Source organism: Nanorana parkeri, unplaced genomic scaffold (genome assembly GCF_000935625.1).
Source record: "Nanorana parkeri isolate BGI_ZX_2015 unplaced genomic scaffold, ASM93562v1 scaffold930, whole genome shotgun sequence".
NCBI classification, from domain to species: domain Eukaryota; kingdom Metazoa; phylum Chordata; class Amphibia; order Anura; family Dicroglossidae; genus Nanorana; species Nanorana parkeri.
In genome coordinates this window covers 252,078-275,826 of record NW_017307198.1, presented here as the reverse complement: position 1 = coordinate 275,826, position 23,749 = coordinate 252,078, and the positions used below count along the sequence as shown (strand labels likewise).

Here is a 23,749-nt window from a genome sequence, read left to right as displayed (position 1 = left end):
CAGCATAAGGACAGCTGCCTACCTGAATATACTGACTGACAAGGTTTTTCCATCAATAGATTTCTTTCATGATGGCACGGGCATATTCAAGGGTGACAATGCCAGGATTCATCAGGTTCAGATTGTGAAAGAGTGGTTCAGGGGGCACGAGACATTTTCACACATGGAAAGGCCACCACGGAGTCCAGACCATAACCCCATTGAGAATCTTTGGGATGAGCTGGAAAAGACTTTACACAGTGGTCCGATTCTCCCATCATCACTACAAGATCTTGGTGAGAAATGAATACAACTCTGGATGGAAATAAAATGTTGTGACATTGCAAGAGCTGATGGAAACAATGCCATAATCAAAGCTAAAAGGTGGTCCAACGAAATATTAGAGTGTGTGACTTTTTTTATGGCCAGGCATTGTATATTGCAAACATTTTGTGGGCTGGTGGCCTAGGAAAGAGAAGTGCATTTACTTAAAAAGACAAAATGAAATACAAAACACGGATTAGTTGAATATATACACATAAAAAAAATAATCTGTCAGCACTATCAAGATACTGAACAGGCTGTGACAACAGAATGCAGGCTCACACTGTTACAAAATCCCTCCTATGCTCCAGATGCTCTCAGTTCTAGTCATGGCAACATGTCAGTTTTGACAATTAGTGGTGCTGAGAGCAAGGCCGCTCCATTCTTATATTTCAGCCCCTTCACTATTATGGGCATCCTTACTGGCCAAGAGGAGGATGCTGGAGGGGTCTTTTTAAAGTAAAGTACAATTAAAGGCTCATGTATGACTAAAGAAGTCCCAAATCCAGCTACTATGTAATGCACATGCCTCAAGAAGCAAACAAAAAAAAAACTTCCTTTACCTTCCCTGACTAAGCCAAATCCTCCTTCATTTGTGCCTAATATGTTCTCCCTCCCAGACACTGCAACTCATAGTGGGAGCGTTTCAGAGGCAGTGCTCTCAATCCAGAACAGAGTAGACAGGGCTAGGTGTGGCCAACTGCTGATTGACAAGCTATAAGACTGTAAACCAGCAATGACAATGCTGATAGTCACGCCCCCTGAATCATTTTTTTCATCCAACTTTAGTGCAAGCAGACACAACCTACATGAGTGACATATCTGCTCTGAATTTGCCCTTTCACTAAAAATCACACCAACATTTAGCTCTGCATGATGATATAAAATCGTTGTACATTGATTACATATTTTTATTTTAATTAAAATGACAGTTTTTTTCACTTCCTGATACTCGAAGGCATTAGTGATGTAGCCTGTGCCTAAGTGATGCATCATGGGAAGATTACATCAGCAGTGCATTGCTGGGAAATCTTATCTGTAAACTGCATAATCTTGGGAGATTTCATGGAAAGGCATTTTTCTCCCTGAGATGATGTGCATGGTCACATGTCCTAGTCACATGTGCCAGAGTTCCAGTGTAAGGATAGCGGCGTCTTGCGTTCCACCAGGGAGCGCAGCGCCTATGACGCCCTGACTACGTCGCGGCTTGCGCGGCCGTGATCAAGGAGCTTGGCTCCGCCCCATGAAGCTCTGACCCCATATATACCAGGAAGGAGCTTAGCAGCGGCGTTCCACTAATGGAGTCGACGCCCTGCTAAACTCCCCCACACGAGAACCAAACGGATACCACTCTGCCTGCACAGAACGGAGGAATCTCAGGACTACAGGAGACAACTAACCCTTTTCCCTCTCGAGGAACCGTCCTGTGCATAATACCGCAAGTACCATTGTCAGCACTGCCTGACCCCTAGAGACTGTACTGTTTAATTGGCTTCTTATCCTTATTGCTGCTTATCACCATAAGACACTGCTAATTAACTACTTGGATTAGTACTATTACTGTTGCCATATTGCCATAGGATACTGCTGATTAACTGCTTGGGTTATTACCATTACTGATGCCAGGATTACCATAGTATACTGCTGATTTACTCCTTGGATTAGAACTATCACTGCTGCCAATTAACTGCATGTTTTACTGCCATTACTACTGCCATAGCCATATGACCACTGCTGATTACTGCATGAATTATCATCATTGCCCTGGACACATTGCCATATCATTGTTACTGAAGATACATATAACTTAATCCTGGCCATTACTTAATGTTCTCTGCCCCATGATCTTAGTGAACTAATTAGTTAATTCCTTGTACTGAAATAATGGTGGGTGATGCTAGCAACTCCAAACTCTCCGTTTAAGATTGAGAGCGACGCCTGGAGTTCAGTCTGACGTGACCATTAACAGGATTAACCTACTCCCATACTAGCCCCACAGTTGATGTTACAAGCCTCTGCCGTTGAGATCCTGACAGAGCAGTTAGGGGCGTTACATCCAGGAAGTAAGGAGGAGGTAGATAAATCTGCCCTTAGTAAGAAATGGCCACTCTGAGAAGAATGGGGAAGAAAATAAAAATAAGGTATGCAAAGCATAAAAGGCCGGCAGTTATCTAGAAGTTTAATCCTCCTGTCCCATCGCACTCCTGACCGGACAAAAACCCAAATCCAACTGGGTGGGTGCAGTAGTGACAACGGATGCCTCCGTGAAATGTAGATAGATGAAAGTAGTCACTCGCACTCCATGATATTAAAGTCAATGCTGTTTATTGACTGAGATAAAACACATCTCCTTAGCGATGTTTCGAGACCATGTGGTCCCGTCCTCAGGCAAACTCTCTGTTTGCCTGAGGACGGGACCGCATGGTCTCGAAACGTCGCTAAGGAGATGTGTGTTATCTCCGTCAATAAACAGCATTGACTTTAATATCATGGAGTGCGAGTGACTACTTTCATCTAGTTATCTAGAAGTATCTGTTTGTAGATTGTCATTACTAAAACATTTCTAAAGGTGACTTGTTTTCATTTTAAAGAACACGGTAAATGCCCTCTTTAATATTTGTGGCACTTGGGGGACCAGGAGAAAGCTGTAAGTGTAGATGCACATATAATTAAGTGCTGCAGTACATATTTTTAATAAGAAGCCATAGTTGTACTTCAAAGTTATGTGCAGGCATAGGTAAGTGCCTTCCTTGTACTGCTCCAACCTGTTCAGTAACTTTATGGTAGGGAAAGATTTACTTTAAACAAGGTGAGTATTTTAATGCAGCTGTTTGCAATCTAGTTTCGACTTTTAACAGGTTAAAATGTAAAGAAATAACAGATCAAAATGTCAGCTTTACTAAAGTTTTAAAAAGAAACAGGATGATAATGCCATGCTATTAATCATGTGCAACCAAAAAAGGTTTATGTGCTGCTGGAGATTATTTTATTGTTGTAAAAAAAAAAAAAAGGAAGAATAAAAAGTAGGGTAAGCATACTGTATATGTAAATGTGCGTCAACGGCAGCTCTTCTGGAGATAAAAAACACCCCAAAATATTGTATAATATCTATAACAGCCACATCAACATAAGATAAAAGGTAGGGCAAATTGTAGCATACTTCATGAGTTCCACTTTATTTTATAGTCTGTTACCAGCTTGATGATGAAATGACATGAATGTGGTTTAGGCCAGTGTTTCTCAACTTTTTTCAGTCATAGCACCCTTTAAAAGTATGCAAAATCTCAGGGCACCCCTGTACAAAACGTAAATGTAAAAGATGACCTGTGCCCCCTCCAAAATCCATACCAGACCCTTATACTACATAAAGGTCTAATATGGATTTTAAGGAGGGACCCCACGCAAAAACAAAAAGAGGTTGGCGGCCTGCTTGCACCACGGAAAGGCATAACTGTGTGATCATTTCGAGGCACCCTGGTGGAGAAAGGCTAGTTTAGGAAGATAAACTTATAACAGTTACCTGAGTTCGGTGCATGTCCATGAATGGAACACGCCCAGTAGCTAATTCACAGGCAGTGATTCCAACACTGTAGATGTCTGACTTCACATTGTACCCATAAAGGTCCTATTTAATAAAATAAGATGTTATTCAGCAAACTGGTCTGTGAAGTAAACTATTACATGATTTTGCTATACAACAAATGTAAAATAGTCATAATGTGTGATGTGTAAAAATCCCTTGCAAGGAAATATAATTTAAACTTGCAATTTAAGTTCTAGGTTTTAAACAGCTTAATGTGTATGTCTTGTCAAATATGTTTTTGTAGTTTTGGATACAGTTTTGTATACAGGATGGAGAGTGGTTACAAGCACTCAACGATCAGCTGATCGCTGAGTGTTTGTAAATAGTTGAGGACATTGCATGTTTACTGTGTCCCAAATTATAAATGAACATGAAGTGCTCTACATCACTTCCTGTTCATTCATGATTGTGGACATAGTAACTCATACTATATCCACAGTTTATGAATCGACAGGAACACTCCGTATAGAGGATTCCTGTTCATTCATAACAGGGGCTGCAGAAAACGAGATTGAAGACTGTGTCCTCAATCTCTTTTTCTATTTCAAAAAGGGAAATATCAGGGGTCTGATAATGAAGGCTTATTCTATTACATATGGCACATGGTAGGTTAATTGAATATGACTAGTGCCAGGAAAAACTGACCTGTCTTAGTAGCTCAGGACTTAACCAAGGAAGCATTGCAGTGCTAAAACTAGGAAAATCATATGCCACCTTAGTTTTTTCACCACTCCGGACCATACTGTAGAGGTGACCAAGTCCAGAAAGAGAAACAAGACCATCATCTGAGATCAGGATATGACTGCCTTTCACACTCCTACAAACACAAATAAAACACAATTTATTGTTGACACATTTTAAACAGTCCTAATAAACTAAAGCAAAGGCAATTTTGTTCAGCTAGCTCTAATCCACTAATCCAATTTGGAAACACTTGTTTTAAAGATAAACTCCAAGCAGATACAATGTCCACCATTAAATGTATTTGTTTAAAAAATGATATATTTTTTTCTTTATTAGTATAAGTACCTGAACTTCTTAATATAAGCATTTAGTTATCCCCTGGACAGCAGGCCCCAGATGACTGGTATAGGGAGGGCTAGCATTGTAAACAGACGTGATGCATAGCATGCAGGTCAGTGAAAGACAGGAGGCTTGTGCTGAATGAACAGAGTAGAGTAATGACATCATCAAATGTGCAGCTGCTCCTTGCATATCAAATCATCAAACAAATAAACATTGCCCACCAAAGTATTTCTTTACATTTTTGCCCAAGTACTTATAGTTATCGAGGGGAATTTATCAAAATTGGAGCAGACAAAATCAGCTGCTCTCTTCAGTTTGTTCAGTTAATATGTGAAAATGAAATATAGAACCTGATTGTTGCCATGGACAACTGCTCCAGATTCTGTCTCCTCCAGTTTTGATAAATTCCCCTCATCATGTTTTCAAGGAGCTGGCTCCAACTCTCTGAGTTTCCCTGAACTGCCTGTCCAATACAAGATCACAAGGGACAAGGCAGTGTCCAGCAGCTGTCTATCTACTAGCTTGGAGAAGGGAGGAGAGGGGAGCAGGGAAGATGGGAGTAGTTTGCTTTGCTGTGGCTGTGTGTTTGTGGAGACTAACACACACTAGGATGGCTCCATTGGACCCTGCAAGGAAAAGAGCCACCCAACAACAGGATATCAGAGCTAGTGCTCAGGGGACCAGCTGATTCTGCAGAAAACTCAAATATTAAAAAGGAGCAGCATCCATCGTAAGTGATTTCAGCATGTGAGATAGCTTAAAAACCTTTTGACTTTAACCCCTTCGTGACGGGAGACGTACACTGTACGTCCAGCCACAAAGGGACCAAATGACTCGTCACGTACACTGTACATGACGAGTTATTTGCTGCACTAGAAGGCTGCTAACCGCTGAGAATCAGCGGTTACCATTCAGTAATGGATGTCTAACTATCTAGAGATCCATTACTGAAAGGGTTAACCTTTTTCAGACACCCGATACCTTAATATCGGGTGTCTGAGAGTCACAGCAGAGCGGACACACATGCCAGCTTTTGCCGGCATTCTGACAGCTCGTATAGATCGAGAGAGATATCTCTCTCAAGCTATACTGGCTTTTTTTTTTTTTAATCTTTTGACTTTCAAGAATAGATACAAAATGTTATGTAATAGACACATAATGTATCTATTCTTGAAAGTAGAATGTTTCAGTTTTCTGAAACATTCAGTGACAGCTGAATCCTGAACTGCTGCAGGATCAGTGTCACTAACTTATTATCGGCTGTCCTGAAGTTTGTAGCAGCCTGATAATAACCAAAAATGTATTAATTTATCAAGCAGTAACAGTGAGATTAATTCACAATGACTGCTTGATATAATTAAATAAATAAAATAACATTTGTAAGTTTAAAAAAAAGTGAAAAAAGTGTAAAAAAAAATAAAAAATAAAAGTGTAAAAAAATTAAGAGACAAATAAATGAATGTATGTATTGCATTTTTTTTCAGCTGTGCTGGTTTTGTTAAAAAAAATACTACAAATCAAAACTGGGAAAAAAGTGTTTTTTTTACGTTTTTTCCTCTTTTTTTTATATTTTATTTGTCCTAAGTGAGGCGTTAGACACACATATGTGATATAAATATATAGCCCTATCGGTCCTCTAAAAAAATATATATAATATGTGTGGGTGCACTTTGTAAAAAAGTATATATTACTGACGTGGAAGAATCACAGCAAAAATGTCAAAAGTGTGTCAGTCATTTACGAACAGAAACCAAAAACAAGCTCAGTCATGAAGGGGTTAATAACACTTTAATGAGGGGTTACAGACTTGGCTCTATTATGTGGCAAGGGGTGCCTAGATCACAAAAGTGATTTCCAGTGTGAGATATGTACTTCCACTGGCAAACCACAAAGGAATATTTTTTCATGTAATATGCAGAATACACAGTCTACAGTCTTGTGGGTGAAGGAGGTTTGGTATTCAGCTTATACAGGCCATAATGTAGGAGGAGAATGGGGCATAGTGTCCAATGACCACTGCCCACAGTCTAATGGGGGGGGGGGAGACCTTTTATGCAACTTAGACAGCCCACAGTCTTGTGGAAGCAGGAGGCATTGTATGCAGTCTTTGGGAAAATGAGCCCTTATATGTAACATTTCAGTGAGCACATTCTAGCAGATTGAAGAGGAGGAGTATGCAGCCATGCTTAATCCATGGTCTAATGGAAAGATATTGTATGTTGTCCTACAGACGAATTAACACACCTTTGCATTCTGCATTGCACTGCTTGTAGTCTAGTGCTCTAGCCAGCCATTGGGGGAGCCCTGTTGGGAAGGAATTTAGGTAGGGAAATATCCCTAAACAGTCCGAATCTAGGGCACCACAATACCTAAACTGCAGAACTGAACCAGTATGGTGTGCTCTGCAACACCCATCCTTTGGAAGAGAAGGAGGATTGCAGAGCTTCTGTTGCTGACTTTTCTTGTGAAGGTGCTCCAGGGCTGTCATTCTGATCCCGGCAGTGATCTGGAATAAGCATGCAGGGTGAGAGCTCACACTTTTCAGGCTTCACTGGTGGCATGCTTGTTCCAGACCCAACACTAATTAGGCAGGATAGTCGGGTACATGATGATCCACATTTCCAATCCAACAGTTTCACATTTTTGTGTGTTGAAATAAAAGAATGTCCGCTGACAGACCTTCAACAGCGTTTGGCATCAAACAACAAATACAAACATTGGCATATGTAGTTATTGCCAATTCAATAACCATTCCTTTATAGTAGGATACCGCTCAGCAATAGAAGTTATTTTAGTCACATATATGGGATGATTATTAGAAGATTAGGTTTAACGCTGCTAAATTTAATATAATATCTGAGATAATTGTCCACTGAACATTCACAAAGGTCCCGGAAACAAACGTGTTTATATATAGGTTGGACTTGATGGATTAATGTCTTTATTCAACCTCAAATACTATGTAACTATGTATATACAAATACCTGTGAATATATCCATTTTGGTGCAGATAATGCAATCCTTTTAATGTTCCATACAAAATGTTTCCTATTAAAGCTTCACTCATTCCTTCAGGATAATAAGTCTTCATGAGGCTGCTAGCAGACCCTATACAGGAAAGAGTTAAACAGTCAGTCCACTTTTGGTAGAGAACAGTGGCTTAATTCATCCTCGAGCCTTAAAGGAGAACTATGAGATGAGTGATTTCCACTCACCTCATAGTTCTAGCCGACCTGTGACAATGAGACTGTCACAAGTCGGCTCAGTAGATCGGGAGGTGAGCGAACACATACTAGGTTCGCTCACCTCACGATCCTGTCACAGCTCTCTGCCGTGACAGGGGAGGGGCTGGATTCCCCTCTCCGCGCTCCGATCTGCCAGCGCTGACTGGCGGAACGGACGGGGGAGGGGACGGGTACAGCTGGCTCTGCCTCTAGATAGGCAGAGCCAGCTGTCACTCACGCAGCTGGGCGGATCCCATCAGCTAAGTCGTGATCCGCTCCGGCGTCTCAGTATACCGCGAGCTGTAGCTCGCGGTATACTGAGCTTAGGGTAACGGGAGGACGCTAGTTTGTGTCCTCCCGTTACCCTAAGGAGAACTATGGGGAAAAACACTGACCCCATAGTTCTCCTTTAATACTTTCTCGTGGAGGCCAATTGGTCAGATAATTATAGCTGACTTATGTCCAACCCAGCCTAGCTATAAAGAAGGACCCTCCCAAGAACCATCATGCCCCACAATTTACCACATAACAAATCACAAATCATGTAGAAAATCAAATGCTTCTCAGAAATCAGTCTGTGCCTGGATTCCTCATCCAACTATACAGGCTTGGACCAAGGGTTTCCTTATTGAGCTTCATGTATCTTGAAGATAAAGATGCAGTAGAAGTGCAAATTGGTACAGTATGTCTCCCACTAAGATCTGGTGATCCTAAACATTAGGATTGGCAAGGACAAATAATATTTCTGGATGTCTAGCTTAAGTGAATGGTCACTGTAAACTGGCATTCAAACCACTTGGAGAACGAACCTACTATATACCCACAGTCTGCTGCTGTTCATCAGATTCAAATTCAGGACCTCGGGCAAGGGTGCTTATCAATACTGAAGAATTGTTTGCTTAGTCTGAAGTTCTTTAAGAGTGGATCTGTCATCTCTTGAACCTCTTAATTTATGTTACAGTATGTAAAATGCCGAATGAATAATGACACTCGATAGCAGAGGTGCAAACAGAAAAATATCCATTCCTTCCTCAAGCATTGTGTAAGTCAATCAAAAACGTTGCCAACCTACACCTTTCAGGGTATTTCTATATAGATCTGTATTGTTTTTTTCCAAGTTAAAAAATGTAAAGCACATATTATTGGACAACTAGTCATGGGTTGGTAGCTTACATCATAAAGCACATATTGCAATTTGTTAGGTTCATGCAAAAGTAAAGGCCGTAGCTTGCACATGCACCTTGGAACTGAAGCCCTACAGGTAACCATGCAGCTGGAGTGTGTATTACCATACCCAGGGGTGGGCATTAGTAACTATGCTTTTGCAGCACATCAAAATGAATGTATTCTGCATTTTAATGCGCACCCATTGACTTCTATGAGCCCCTCAATGCACATTAATGGATAAAAAAATGGAACCAAAATTATTTCCCATGATGCGCTGCAGCATATGCATGTGAACCAGACCCACTGAAAACAGTGGAATGACTAGTAACATGCCTTTTGATGTGTTCCAATGTGCATATTATGATGCATAGGTGTGAACAGGTTCTAACCGAGCTAGAACAGGTAAATCATTTTAGACTGTATGTTAAAATCGTTACACAGTACTCATATAAGTTATATAGAGTGAGAATCATACTGCAATGCAATAAAAAAAATGTATCCATCACTTACCATATGCCATGAAGGGATTAATAACCCAAAGCCAGGTCCCCACAGTAAACATTTTCCATGATAGCAAAATGTTAGGATGCCGGAAAAATGAAGACATAACCACTTCATTCTGAAGAAATATAAAAGTTACAGTATCCAAAACAAAAGTAGACCATGTCGTTATATGATTTAAGAAATGTATGGAACACTCCACCATAACTATTCAGTTAGCTTGACATGGAGGATGATAAGTGACCTGCTGTGTGTAATAATTGTTCCCATTAATTTTGTAAAATGAAGATCTGTTGTCTCTTCTGTTCTTGTCTTAGGACTTTAAGGGTATGCAGCAACTACACGTTACATTTTGGGGTTGATTTACCAAAGGCAAATTAGCAGTTTACTTTGCAAGGGAATTTGGGTATACTTTACAAAGTTAAATTTCTCCACATTCACTAAGCTGAGGGAAACTTCCCCTGCAAAGTGCAAATTCCCTTGCAAAGTGTACAGCCTATTTGCCTTTAGTAAATCAACTACTTTGTGTCCATCTTTGGCCTTTAACTGGAGCCCTTCCAACACAGCAGGAAGAGCAGAAATAAACATAAACAACAATCCTCCAAAAAGACAGTTGCTCTGCTGCAGATATATACCCCCAATGCTGGGTGCTGACTCCCACATGGCTCATCTCCACCTCTGTAAGCCACTATCTATTTTTAATGTTCCGCCTAGAGGAAGAAGCTCAGGTTGTCTGCCTTACACCAGGGTGAAGACCACATATGGATAGCAGCTTACAGGCTGTGAGTGCGGCTTTCTTATTTATTGCTTCTAAAATGAGAGGACATAGATAGGGGGATCTTATATTGGTAACAAGATCATCACACACAAGGTGCCCTAATCACCTTTCCTCCACAAAGAAATATATCGTTTTTAATGGAATTCAAACTTAACTTAGACATTTGATTGTCACAGGATAAGCTATTTCCTTTGTACAAGCAATCCTTAAAAGAGACTCAGTCACAACAATTGGGGTTCTGCGAGAAACTGCACATTTAGGGGCCCAATTGTACAGCAGCAATATGGACAAAGCAAGTGAAGCCCCAATTATTTTAATGAATGGCAAAACAAAGTGCTGGAGTGCCTTGTCACATCACCTGTAAAAGTCACAGAATCAGGCCCCCCCATAATGGAATATTCATTGCAACATTATGCTATGAACACTGCGACTGGACACTGCAAAATCCACTCCATGAATTGAATCTTCTGAATGACTTGGAAACTGCAGAGTAACCACTGCAATGTCCAGTGCATATTAGACAGTAGTACCTGCTTCTTGCTATACTTTACATCCAAAAAATATTGCGTACAGTATGTTATCAAATAAAAGTTTTATTTACCCAAACTATTTAGCTTTACTTAAAGTGCATTTCCCCTTTCACAGCCAAATTGGGATGACAACTATTTTATGGAACGCACAGCATTGCGGTGCCACACATTTCGGTGGGGGCGATTGAACTGTGGGTGGGAGGTGCGTTTGGGGAACCATTCAAATGAATGTCAACGCAACGCACCAGAACACGTAGTAGGTGAGATTGCATGGTACAGTGCATTAATCGCACAGGACTGTTCGATTAACGCACTGTACTAGTGTGACGAGCACTCAAAAACACTGACAGACACAATGTGACATCACTCCGGCCCAGGCACCTCTGCAGGACATGCGAGGGAGCTGTAAGCAATGCACATATTGGATCGAGCTCCCAAGCGGCCATAGCTCCAGCCCACATCACCTTAAGCAGATACTCTTGTGCCTCAGTGCAAAACAGCATATTCTGAATGGCTGCTTGGCACGAGAACTGACATTGCTGCGCTAGGGGGAGGCCAAGAAGCCTCTCACCTAGAAAAGTGGAAGGCATGCGACGACCCACTGAACACAGGGTCACGACCCACTTTTGGGTCACGACCCACCAGTTGAGAACCAAAGGTCTAACACATAGAGTCTTCCAGCTCCAAATAAAAATTGGGGCCCTACTCAATGGGTTTTGGACTTCCGCTAGAGTTTTAGATGTTTCTGAGATCATTCACAGTTCATTAGCAGATACATTTGACCTGCAGTTAAACTCTTTCTGACCTCCACTAAGCTGCATTAACTTCAAGCTGTTTTTAAATTCTTATTGCTTTGTGTGGGGAGATAAGCAGTTCAGATTCGAACAAAAGCCTGTTGATACAGGCCCTTAAATGTGAAGTGGTCTCTCCATTCTGACTCTCAGGGCCCAGAGTCACCCTAAGTAAGCTAAGCTAAAAAAGGAGGCAAAATCAAATCTTTTGTAGACAGCCTATAAGTATATAAACTTGGAAGTGAATATTAAGAGGGTTATTCACAAAGAGGTGAAGAGTGTGGAGAAGGCAGAAGTGAACAATCTAGAACAACATCGCTGAACTGGAAAGTGAGCTGAATTGGAGAATTTTTCCAAATCAGCTATTTTGGCCTAGATTTTTCACATCTCCTGCCTTCTCCAAACTCTTCACCCCTTTGTGAATAACCCTGTAAGATCCTTGCACAAACCCATTTGTGGCTAGTTTTCTGTAATGGCTTCACCCTGCTTACCTGTAAGTATTTGATGTGTTCATCGGAACAGTCATCTAAATCTGTAAGCTGCACTGTGACTGATGCTCCCGTAGGAATATGTTGAGCGAGGTAGATTGTAGTTAAATTGTTAAAACCTTTCCCTGTAAGATCCAAACAAATATGTTCTAAACGACAGTCAGAAAACAGACAACACACTAAATACAAATATCAAAGTTTCTTAGTAGATCATGTCCTCACAATTCAAATTTTAGCAAGCAAAACCTTCCAGAAGACAACTAGCAAATGCAAGTAAAGCACTGCTTACACCTATCAGCTATTAGGTGCAGGTAAAGTGGATGTGCAAGTTACTTTATTCTAGATTATGTTAATCATACCCCATATGATTAAGAAAGGGTTGTCTCAGGTGTAAATTGGTGAAACCAATCAACCAGTAAATAAAAGATGCAGTTCTTTTAAGAGTACCACACAACTGTCAATAAACAACTGTCATTTCAAGAAAAAAGTGAACTGAAAAAATAAAACGTCTTAGTTTTAACTAAAATTGAGACCTAAAGAGACACTGTCACTTTGCTCTTTCAGGACAAAGTATCCTAATGGCTCACCTCCCCAGCATGGACCCACACTCTCATGCCACCTCCCAGCTTCAGGAGTTCACCCTTTGTAAGCTCCCTTGTTGCATGGTGTTGCAGCTTACCCAGGTGGATGACATTACTGCCCCACCCAAGTCACTATGTTCAGGTTTTGGGAAATGGCAAGTTGGGCTCGAGACTGTAGCATGGAAAGGCTCACATGCTTTCCTGTACCTAGAAGCCCTGCTCTGTTCCAACATTACAGCAAGTTATATCACATTAGAATTGTAAACAAGAGTACCGAGTTCCTCTTGGAGCTCATAGCTGGAGGCTTCAAAGGAGCACACTGGTACATCATGCCCTTCCGGAACAGGAGGAATCCAGCACTGAGGCAGCTCGTCTCCCTGGAAGAAAGAGGAGAGTTTCAGAGACACCAAACAACTACTAGCTTTTTTATATGTACCATACACATTTAGTGCTAGGATTATCATTTACTTAAAAGGAGAACTATGGGTGGGGTTAAGGCTTTTCCCCATAGTTCTCCTTAGGGTAACGGGAGGACACAAACTAGCGTCCTCCTGTCACCCTAAGCTCAGTATACCGCGTGCTACAGCTCGTGGTATACTGAGACGCCACAGTATACCGCGAGCTGCTGCCTGCGGTATACTGAGACGCCGCAGCTGGCGCAGATCCCGACAATTGTGCCGGGATCCGCCCAGCTGCGTGACTGACAGGTGGCTCTGCCTATCTAGAGGCAGAGCCAGCTGTACCCGCCCCCTCCCCCGTCCGTTCTGCCAGTCAGCGCTGGAGGATCGGAGCGGGGAGGGGGGAATCCAGCCCCTCCCCTGTCACGGCAGAGAGCTGCGACAAGATCGAGAGTTGAGCGAACACCGGTATGTGTTCGCTCACTTCCTGATCTACTGAGCCGACCTGTGAGTCTCATTGTCACAGGTCGGCTAGAACTATGAGGTGAGTGAAAAATCACTCACCTCATAGTTCTCCTTTAACCGTGCTACTTGCTTCTGTTAATATCTTAATGTAACCAGTTAGGTTTATTTTATTTTTACACCAAAAAACTTACAATACAAGAACACATAAGATGTTTCATTACCCAGTGTGGATAAATGCTGCAAGTCGACTCTTTACTCGGACTTATAGATTTCACAGGTGTCCGTCTCAGGCAGGAACAGTCCTGTAATGACAACATTTGTTTGTGAACGGTTGTAGAAAATTGTTACATAGCACTTTCAATGTTTTGTATGTGGGTATATTTTTTTTTATCCATCTATCTAAAGCATAATTGTAAACTGCTCTGCTGTGCTTTTTAAATGTGGCAGTTTTCTTCTTTATGGCTGTGGTTAGAAATTCAGAGAGGTGTCTACAACACCTTGGGAGAGCAAGACATGGGGTGCAGGGACTCAACCTAACCTTGGGCCTTTCAATAAGCAGGCCAGGCACTAGGGATAAGGGTCCTAGAAACAATAATAGATATTAAAGTAAATCTTCCCGTTCACTGAAACGTGCCTCCTCCGGAGGGGAGATGTTTGGAATCACACATCTTGCTCTCTCCAGCATCAACCTACTGCACTACATGTAAAAAGGGCTTGGTGGGTATATACAATCTATAATCAATTTAATTAGGCTTACCAGACAAGACATCGAGACATTAAATTATTGAGTGGTGGATCTTTCATGAGTCCACCCAAGTTCCTAGATTTAAAGAAATACAGATTAATAATATAGTCATTCCATATGTAAACATACTATTTATCAATGCTTCTAATTTGCCAGAGCCACCATTTTTTAACTTGATTTAACAATTAAATAAAAGGCCTGATATTTGCAAGTTAAAGTATGATTACATGCAGACTGCCGATGACAGATGCAGCCACTGTCACCCAGTCATTTACTTGAATGGACACAGCAGCCACATCTGAACGGGACACTTGGGATTCCTGCCACAGGAATCCCAGAACACTCCATGTGAATGGGGGTAAAGCTGTAAAAGTATGTTTTCTTACTATGTGCGCTGTTCTATTCTTTTGAATGTCTTTTTATTAGTTTGTAATTACCCTAATCTTATTTATAATTATCTTGTTTGCTATTTCAAAAAGTCAGTATAGATGAAAAATAATGGTGAAAAATAAGTTTTAGGTTTATCCAATGGATTTGTGGCTTATAAATTAGTAATAGTCCACATAATTGGGCTGTGTCTATTGCCTAAATACATTGTGGTGGAAGATGTCCTTCTTTCTTGGGAGTAGGAAGATATGATGCTTGATTGATAGATGGGCACTTTCTCATTGCTCCTAAGGCTGGGTTCACACCTAGGCGTATTGAATATGCGCGTTTGTTGCGTGGTTCGCGTTGCGCATTTTTACCGCGATTTGCAGTAAAAAAAAAACACGCGACAAACGCGCGTTTCCGTGGGCTACTTGGCTGTATCCCAATGGAAACACGAGACCAAAACGCCCCAAAGAAGTACATGTACTTCTTTGGGCGTAGGCCGTTTTGTATCGCGTTTGGACGGGCGGAAATACGGCAAGGTGTGAACCAGACCCATTGAATACAATGGGATTTAGATGTTTGAGCGTTTTGTAGAGCGTTCGTCATGCTTTGAAAGCGCTACAAAACGTTCAGGTGTGAACCAGGCCTTAGACTTGTTTACACAGTCAAGTCACGTGACTGCGTGTACACCCTGCGGAGTTCACATCCAGAAGTGTGCAGTCCCAATGGTCTTGTGGCTTGATAAACAGGAGGGCAAATTGGACGTGCTCCGCTGTCAGTCGCAATCATTGAGCCTTCCTGCATGATGTGCAGGAGTATCACTGGGAGTGGCTGAAAAGAGTGTAACCGTTTTTGAAATAATAATTGTACATAAAATCAAGCATTGTTTTAATGTGTTTTAACATAATTTTATTTAAATTGAGTCCTTTTTTGTTTTTTGTATAGCAATCGGCTCTGTGCGGACCAGGGCAAAGGGCACATGACATGGGTCATGGACATGGGTCTACTGAATAAGGCTCTGTTCACACATTAGCAGATTAAGCACAGAAACGTGCAAACACAAAAACCTAATGCATTCCAAAGTATGTGGTTCACACCTGAGCAACGTCCACGCGGTATGCAAACGTGTGTAGTAGCCGCAAACGTGCTGAATCTGCGTGTATGATAAAATGTGTGCGTCTTCATGCCAGAAAACGCTATGTGTAAATGGACCCTAACTGCTGCTACTGGTAATGGAATATACACACTATGCATACATTAGGCTGTGTGTCTATGGGTTTAGATAAACTTATTTTTAATTCAGAAGTAATTTTCAATAATTTAAAGTCTGCATTTCATTAATGCTGCCACCTTGTTCATCAGGGCAAAAGGTAGAGCGTCTTTGCAAAGGGCCTCCACTGACACTCACCTTGCCACCACCTCCCTGGCGATCCTTCCTCCGCTGCAGCCGGCAACAATACCAAGGGCCCCCACACACAGGGGGAACATGTGACCTCCTAACATGCGACAGTGATGAGGAAGGTGCTCCATGGCTTTTGACACCAGCCAACACTGGAGATTTCAGTGCTGGCTGCAATGCAGGGAAGAGCGAAGGAGGTTGGATAGAGCGCAAGGTAGCTATCAATAGGTTTGGGGGGGCTGTTTGCAAAGACAATGTCATTTTGCCCTGAATGGGAAAGGTGACATTGTCTCTTAAAAAAAAACAAAAAACAAAAAAACAACTCTTTAGTGTGGATGGGGTAATCGAGTGAAAAGATAAATCTTAAAAAGGTGTATAGCCAGCTTAAGCTAAGTGAAAATTCACTTAGTCTAGTACAACTTCACATTGAACTAATCATCTGCAAGCAAAAATCCTGTTTTACATTTTCTCTGCACACGAATGAGTCATCTTTCCAACGAGAAATTCCACCATTTTACCTCATTCAAAATAAGTAAAGATTCTCATTTGAAAGTGCTACTCCATCACTACATCAGCCTTAGTGCTTTAGCTTACTAAATGGCATTTAGCTAGTGTTTCCATCTATACTAACACTGCACACTTTGTGTGTCTTTAAAAAATGCTTCTGCACATATCTCTTGGGTCACCCCAGATTAAAAAAGGAGAACTATGGGGTTAAGGCTTTTCCCCATAGTTCTCTTTAGGGTAACGGGAGGACACAAACTAGTGTCCTCCCGTCACCCTAGGCTCAGTATACCGCGAGCTGTAGCTCGCGGTATACTGAGACGCTGAAGCGGATCCCGACAATTGTGCCGGGATCTGCCCAGCTGCGTGACTGACAGCTGGCTCTGCCTATCTAGAGGCAGAGCCAGCTGTACCCTCCCCCGTCCGTTCTGCCAGTCAGAATCCAGCCCCTCCCCTGTCACGGCCGAGAGCCGTGACAGGATCGAGAGGTGAGCGAACGCCGGTATGTGTTCGCTCACCTCCCGATCTACTGAGCCGACCTGCGACAGTCTCATTGTCACAGGTCGGCTAGAATTATGAGGTGAGTGAAAAGCACTCACCTCATAGTTCTCCTTTAAGGTTACCATATTTTCAAAATGAAATCCGGGGACACCTTACTGACCCATTTGCAGCCACACCCACAAAATCACACCCTGATTTTTAGCATGCCCCAAAACAATTGGTCACAGACTTTTTCAAAATGGAGCAGATATTTAAAATAGAGATAAAATGCCCTTGGCGCCTGTCCTGGGCAACAAATCAATGTGGCGCGCTATGCAAGTCGCAGAAGGTTGTTGGTGTGGCCTATTTGCATTAACAGTGGCTGAAAGGGTATGATTAAATAAAACCTGAGCCTACTCTGGCAATGGGTCAGGAGTGCATAATGCATGCAGTGCAGAAGTCAGGACTGCATAATGTATGGGGTGCAGATCTCTACATCAGCACCTCCACCCTTACATCAGCGCCCCCCCACCCCCGTTACATTAGTGTGTCCCCCCTTACACTAGAGATTACAGAGTATCTCCTCTCCTGGGGACTCTGATGTAAAGGGGGACACTGGGCACTCAGTACCCAGAGTTCCCCCTTACATCAGAATTCCAGGAACTCTGATGTAATGAAGGACTCTGATGTAAAGGAGGGACTTTAGGGATTCAGAGTCCCCCTTACATCAGTGTCAAGAGAAATCTCAGACAGACAGAAGCTGGATAGCAGAGGGGTGTAGGAAGCAGAGCACAGACTGGAGGAGGCAGAGCAATGGAAGTTCCATCCTCCTCTTTCTCCCTGAATGCTGGCTAGGCAGAGCAGGTCATTGGTTGGATGCCAGGGCACCGAGCAGTACTAGAAGCCAACCACCAGCGGCATTATTGAACCAGCTGTGCTCATTGAACTCCCCCCACCTGCTGGTGGTTGGTTGCTAGGATGGCAGATGGTCTTAGCAACCAACCACCAGTGGCGGGAGATTGAATGATGACAGCGGCAGTCTGCTGTCACTGATGTCTCTGTGAGTTGGTGAACTTTCGCTGACCCATGGAGCAGCGCCCCCTTCAAGTGGCAACCAGGGTATGTGCTATACCCCGGATATGCCACTGCCGGCAGGGACATTTCGGGGGAACTCCTGCTGGTGCTGCTTGCTGTGGTGTGCTGAGTGACAGCACCTGGAAAGGCACCCCCATTGTTGGAGGGGAGGGTGACATAATGACTAGACTAATTGGTAACTTGGAGGAACACCTATTCTCAGGAGCAGTTAGGAGGGAACCAGAGAAAGGGGAGCAGCCAGTAAGCTGGGGGTCAATAAGGGCATAATGTGGGACACATGAATGGCATAATGCAGTATAACATTCCTGGTTGTGTGACATTACTGAATTCACAAGCTGACCTGTGCCTTCTCTCTCTCTCATCATGCCAGTATTACTGGGTATAAAATCATGCTGCCCCCAACATTTCAAACCCCACTGTCACTGCGCAATGACAACACGACAGTACACACTATAGTCACAGTGTCAATGTATATATGTAAACAAAACATTTTACCTGGCATGGGTAATATACCAGCCACTACTTACAGTAGTATGGCCAACACAGTGCCTGTCCTATTTTCAAGTCTCTCAGTTCAGCACAGATAACGGGGGGGAGAAAAAAAAACAAGCAGGTTCATCACCCTTTTCAGCTTCACGATCAGTCGGCTTCACGGTGTAGACCTCTGCACTGTCTGCAGGAGCCAAGCCTCGATCTGAATTGCAGGAGTCAAGCCTCGATCTGAAGTGCAGGAGCCAAGCCTCGATTTGGATAATACCAAGCCCCTCGATCTAAAGTGCAGGAGCCAAGCCTTGATCTGGCTAAAACCAAGCCTTGATCTGGCTAAAACCAAGCCTTGATCTGGCTAAAACCAAGCCTCGATCTGGATTAAACCAAGTTTTCATTTGAATTATACCAAGCCTCAATTTGGGTAGCAACCAACGTTTGATCTGGGTAGCAGCAACCAAGTCTCGATCTGGGTAGCAGCAACCAAGTCTCGATCTGGGTAGCAGCAACCAAGTCTCGATCTGGGTAGCAGCAACCGAGTCTCGATCTGGGTAGCAGCAACCAAGTCTCAATTTGGATAGCAGCACCGATGGCATTGTTCACTGTGATATCACATATGTGTGCGTTATTTGCTGTTTGTACCTGTAGTAAGAGCCATAAACAATGGTGCGCATTTTGTTTTATTTTTATATCTCGACTCCACTGTACATTCATTTCATATTCCAAACAATAAATGAATTCCAAACAATAAATGAATTGTAATTGACTGTTAAAATAAGAAGTGTTTCCTCTAGTGTAGCAAATTTAAAAAGAACATTTAAAACCATACTTATAAGCATCAATCAGAGATATGCATATCAGATTTTTATCTCACAGATGTCCCCTTTGCTGCTTGCCGGCACTTGCATAAAACAATGGATAGAAGCGATCTAATAACCACTCTATCTGCTCTAGTCCCTCTACTTTGCATCCTATCTAAGGCACCTCTAAATGTAGACTCTACTACTGTAGGGTTGAGTTTTTTTTCATCATACAATTTCTTCTTCATATCGTGTGATTTTTTTTTTTTTATCATGGAGATTTCTGTATTGCAACAATTGATCCTATACATCAAAAATTGGCTCTTAGGGATGCTGCTAATCCAGGGTCAGTATGGAAATTATTTGTTGGCACAAAACCTTTCTATCGGTTTGCTTTTGAAGGACTGTGGTCTCAATCTTCCCATCATCAATATATCCCTCAAAATCCAGGAAGCAAATCTTTTACCGACAAAATACTGAGGTGAACTCTAATTTCAAATCTTTACTATTGAGTAGCTCTAAAAACGTCTCAAACTCTCCACAAAGCCTGCTCAGAAAAACAAAATATCATCTATTTATTGTCCCTGCCATGGCAGCTGCCCTTTCAAACATGGTTTAATTAATTTTCTCTTCCGCTGACCCATTCTTCATATATAGTCATTAGGGGGTGAGCAGGTTATGCATTCACAGGCCAAAACAGTGTTTGGGCCACGCCTTTGAGAGACAGGGCACCTTTGCCTTTCTTTTCTGCACATACTATACAGCAGAACATGAGTAAGAGTTGGTGGAGTGGATCACCTGCCATTGCCTCACAAACTGGCATGAAGGAGTCACCAGTATTATTTCAGCGCAGCATCAGTAACTTGCTGCAGGAGGATGTACAGGAATGAATTTAATCTGATGTTGAGGAAAAGAACACAAGGAGCATAGAGGGATGGGGCAACAGGCAGTAAGATGCAACTGGCAGTAATGTTCTTACAGCTGCAGCTCACCTCTAAGTTGGCTTGAGCAATGAGAAGAGTGGGAGAAATAATGAGGTCTCAGACTGTACCTGGGTGCCAAAGGTTGCAGAAAAGGAAAGTGAGGGAGAGGCATAACATCAACGAGGCAGGACGGCATGCAGGGGCAGGGGCAGCTTGCAGAGGAGTGGAGGGAACAGCCCTATTCCACTAGATGGCACTGCTCGACAGGAGCAGGCTACTGGTGTGCTCAGGTCCACTCCGCGGAGCTCAGCATAGTGATTTGCATCCTCTGCCTGCAAAGTGTCAAGCATAGTAAATCTACTAGTTATTTTGGTACCATATGCATAAGGAGAAGCATGGCTGTTGGACTGTTTACCACACAGTTCAGTGGGAGCAGCACATGAATAATACCAGTTGTCAGCAAAAGGCCTGCACTCCTCCTTCTTGCTTCTCTCTTTCCACCTTTCACCCCACTACACAAGAATCTTCATCTGCTGCTGATAGTGTTGGAAATCTTACAAAGGGTTTAAAAAGCTACCTTATGGGACTTCAAGAGATAAAGAGGGTCAGCACAGGGCATGCAGAGTAGTGTCAAGCATAGCTTCAGTCTTGCTCTAGGTCTCCAAACCCCATCCTACCATCTCCAGCTGCATTCTTGACCAGGCAGGTGTCTCTTCCCCAGCTGCTTGAACATAAAACAATATGCACTCAATCACCTCCATGACAAGCGTCTCAAAGCTAGCTTGGCAAAATTGCTGGCTTTACAACTGCTTCCATTCCAGAGTTAAAACTAAAGCGGTAACATCGGAAGATTCCCTGCTTGGATTTAGAGATCTATATTGATGGTGTGAAGATTGAGACACTGATCAAAATGTTTTTGTGGCAACAAGAAGTGGCCACCATTGACCCTGGATTAGCAGTATTCCTCATGATAGGTATTTCCTACCCCCGTGCACCTTCCCCCAACTTTTCCCTTGAGATTGATAACACAACTATCCAGCCCTCCCCCCATGCCAAGGTCCGAGGTGTCATCCTTGACTCGGACCTCACCTTTCTTCCCCACGTCCAATCACTATCCAAATCCTGCCGCTTCCACCTCCGTAACATCTCCAAAATACGCCCCTTCCTCACCAATGAAACCGCAAAATTACTCATCCACTCCCTTGTTATATCTCGTCTCAACTATTGCAACTCCCTCCTCATTGGCCTACTTCTACACAGGCCCCTCCCCCTTCAGTCTATCATGATTGCAGCTGCTAGACATATTCACCTAACCAACCGCTCAGTGTCTGCATCCCCCCTCTGCCAATCCCTGCACTGGCCCAAAGGAAAAAATTCAAAATATTAACAATGACTTACAAAGCCATCCACAACTCTGGCCCCGGCTATATCTCAAACCTTGTCTCAAAGTATCACCCTAACTGTCCCCTCCGCTCTTCAAAAGACCTCCTGCTTTCCAGCTCCCTCCTCAACTCCTCCCATGCTCGCCTCCAGGACTTCACTAGAGTCTCTCCCATCCTATGGAACTCTCTACCCCAACCTGTCCGTCTATCTCCCACTCTGACTGCCTTTAGTCAATCCCTTAAGACTCATCTCTTCAGGGAAGCCTATCCCTCCTCAACCTGACCACTGAACAATCACTTTCTCAGACAATTCATCCTCACACAGCTACCGCCTCATGTATCACTTCCCCCTCCCTTTTAGATTGTAAGCCCTCAGGGGCAGGGCCCTCCTTACCATCCTGTCTTGAATTGTATTGTGATTGTAATGTCTTCCTTATATTGAAAAACTGTTGGCGCTATATAAATCCTGTATAATAATAATAATTTCTGAGACAATTTTTGAGGTATAGGTGTAATTGTCCCGCTACAGAAACCTTTATTGTAAAACACAGGATCTGAAAAATACATTTTATGATAAAAACTACAATCCTACAATAGTAGAATCTAATTTTAGAGGGGCCTTTAAAAAGGGTTGTAAAGATCTCCTTTCAATTAGGAGGGACTAGAGCAAAGAGACAGTGATGATCAGAGCTGCTTCTATCTACTGTTTCGTGAATGTGCCAGCAACCAGCGAGGGGACATCAGTGAGGCAACACTCTGATTTGCCTATCTCTAATTTATGCATGTCAGTGCAGTTTTAAAGGATAAGTGTACTTATTCTTTTTGCCCCTTTGCCCTGACCAAACCTTACCCACCCTGCCCCACCACAGATACCTACTTGCTTTGATCCAATGGCTGTCTGTTGTCAACAACCTCTGTTGTTTGTTTGCGTTCTGTGTCACAAGTCTCACTCTCCTTGCTGCGCCTGTGCATTACAGCCCAATAGACTTCTATGGGGCTGTGCCTCGATGCTGGGGACAAAGGCAGATGGCCCAACAGAAGTCTATGGAGCCGTAATGTGCAGGTGTGGCCAGGAAAGTGAGACTTGTGGCACTGGATGCTAACACCGTTGTTATGCTGAACAACCCCTGTGTGGGCAGAATGCTATATTACTTTGATGTTTGGATGAATAAAAGTGGATAAAAAGCCCTACAATTCATGGAGTGAGTCCTTACAAAAACTCTCCATTTGACGCTAGATCTCACAGTATCTGGGTTAGATTGGGTCAGTTCAAAGAAGCAAAAAGCAGATATATGTGTTATATGGTCGTGTAGCACTATTGGTAACCAGGCACATTTCTTCTCAGGGTGTAGATAATTTCCTGCGGTGTTGAATTAATGGGCGCCAGTCACTTTGAGTAGATTTTATCATATTTAATGTGCACGTGCATGAAGGTAAATGGGGGGATAAAGGGAGCACAGGATACCTGAAGAATTACATTAAATATAGTCCTTTGGTCTTCTGCACGGTCTTCTAGCTTTATAAGTCCATCTATCAGAGTACTCTACCGGCTGGAATACATCTCAGTGTAATGGTTCCTTATATATGTAAATCTGCTCAGTCTTTAACTCAAGGTAGGATAGCAGGTAACCCAACCTGAAATAAGTCATTTCAGGGAGGTGCCCTTCTCATGTCAGGGAGGTGCCCTCTGTCCCCCACCCCCATGGGGGGGGGGGGGGGGGAACAAAA

The 23,749-nt window shown here is 42.8% G+C and overlaps 1 protein-coding gene across 1 annotated transcript in view; it reads right to left on the bottom strand.

Annotated features, from left to right (window-relative positions):
• STRADB (STE20-related kinase adaptor beta) overlaps window positions 1-19,111 on the bottom strand; it is a 23,331-nt gene extending 4,220 nt beyond the window's left edge. The window contains exons 1-9 of the mRNA XM_018566272.1: window positions 19,093-19,111; window positions 14,593-14,655; window positions 14,057-14,137; window positions 13,247-13,349; window positions 12,395-12,516; window positions 9,814-9,922; window positions 7,897-8,020; window positions 4,532-4,703; window positions 3,824-3,928 (exon numbers count right to left, since the gene is read on the bottom strand). Of these exons, the coding sequence (XP_018421774.1) occupies window positions 3,824-3,928; window positions 4,532-4,703; window positions 7,897-8,020; window positions 9,814-9,922; window positions 12,395-12,516; window positions 13,247-13,349; window positions 14,057-14,137; window positions 14,593-14,604 (828 nt within the window). The 5' untranslated portion in view covers window positions 14,605-14,655; window positions 19,093-19,111. The remainder of the gene's footprint in view (window positions 1-3,823; window positions 3,929-4,531; window positions 4,704-7,896; window positions 8,021-9,813; window positions 9,923-12,394; window positions 12,517-13,246; window positions 13,350-14,056; window positions 14,138-14,592; window positions 14,656-19,092) is intronic.
• Window positions 19,112-23,749: the final 4,638 nt, after the last annotated feature.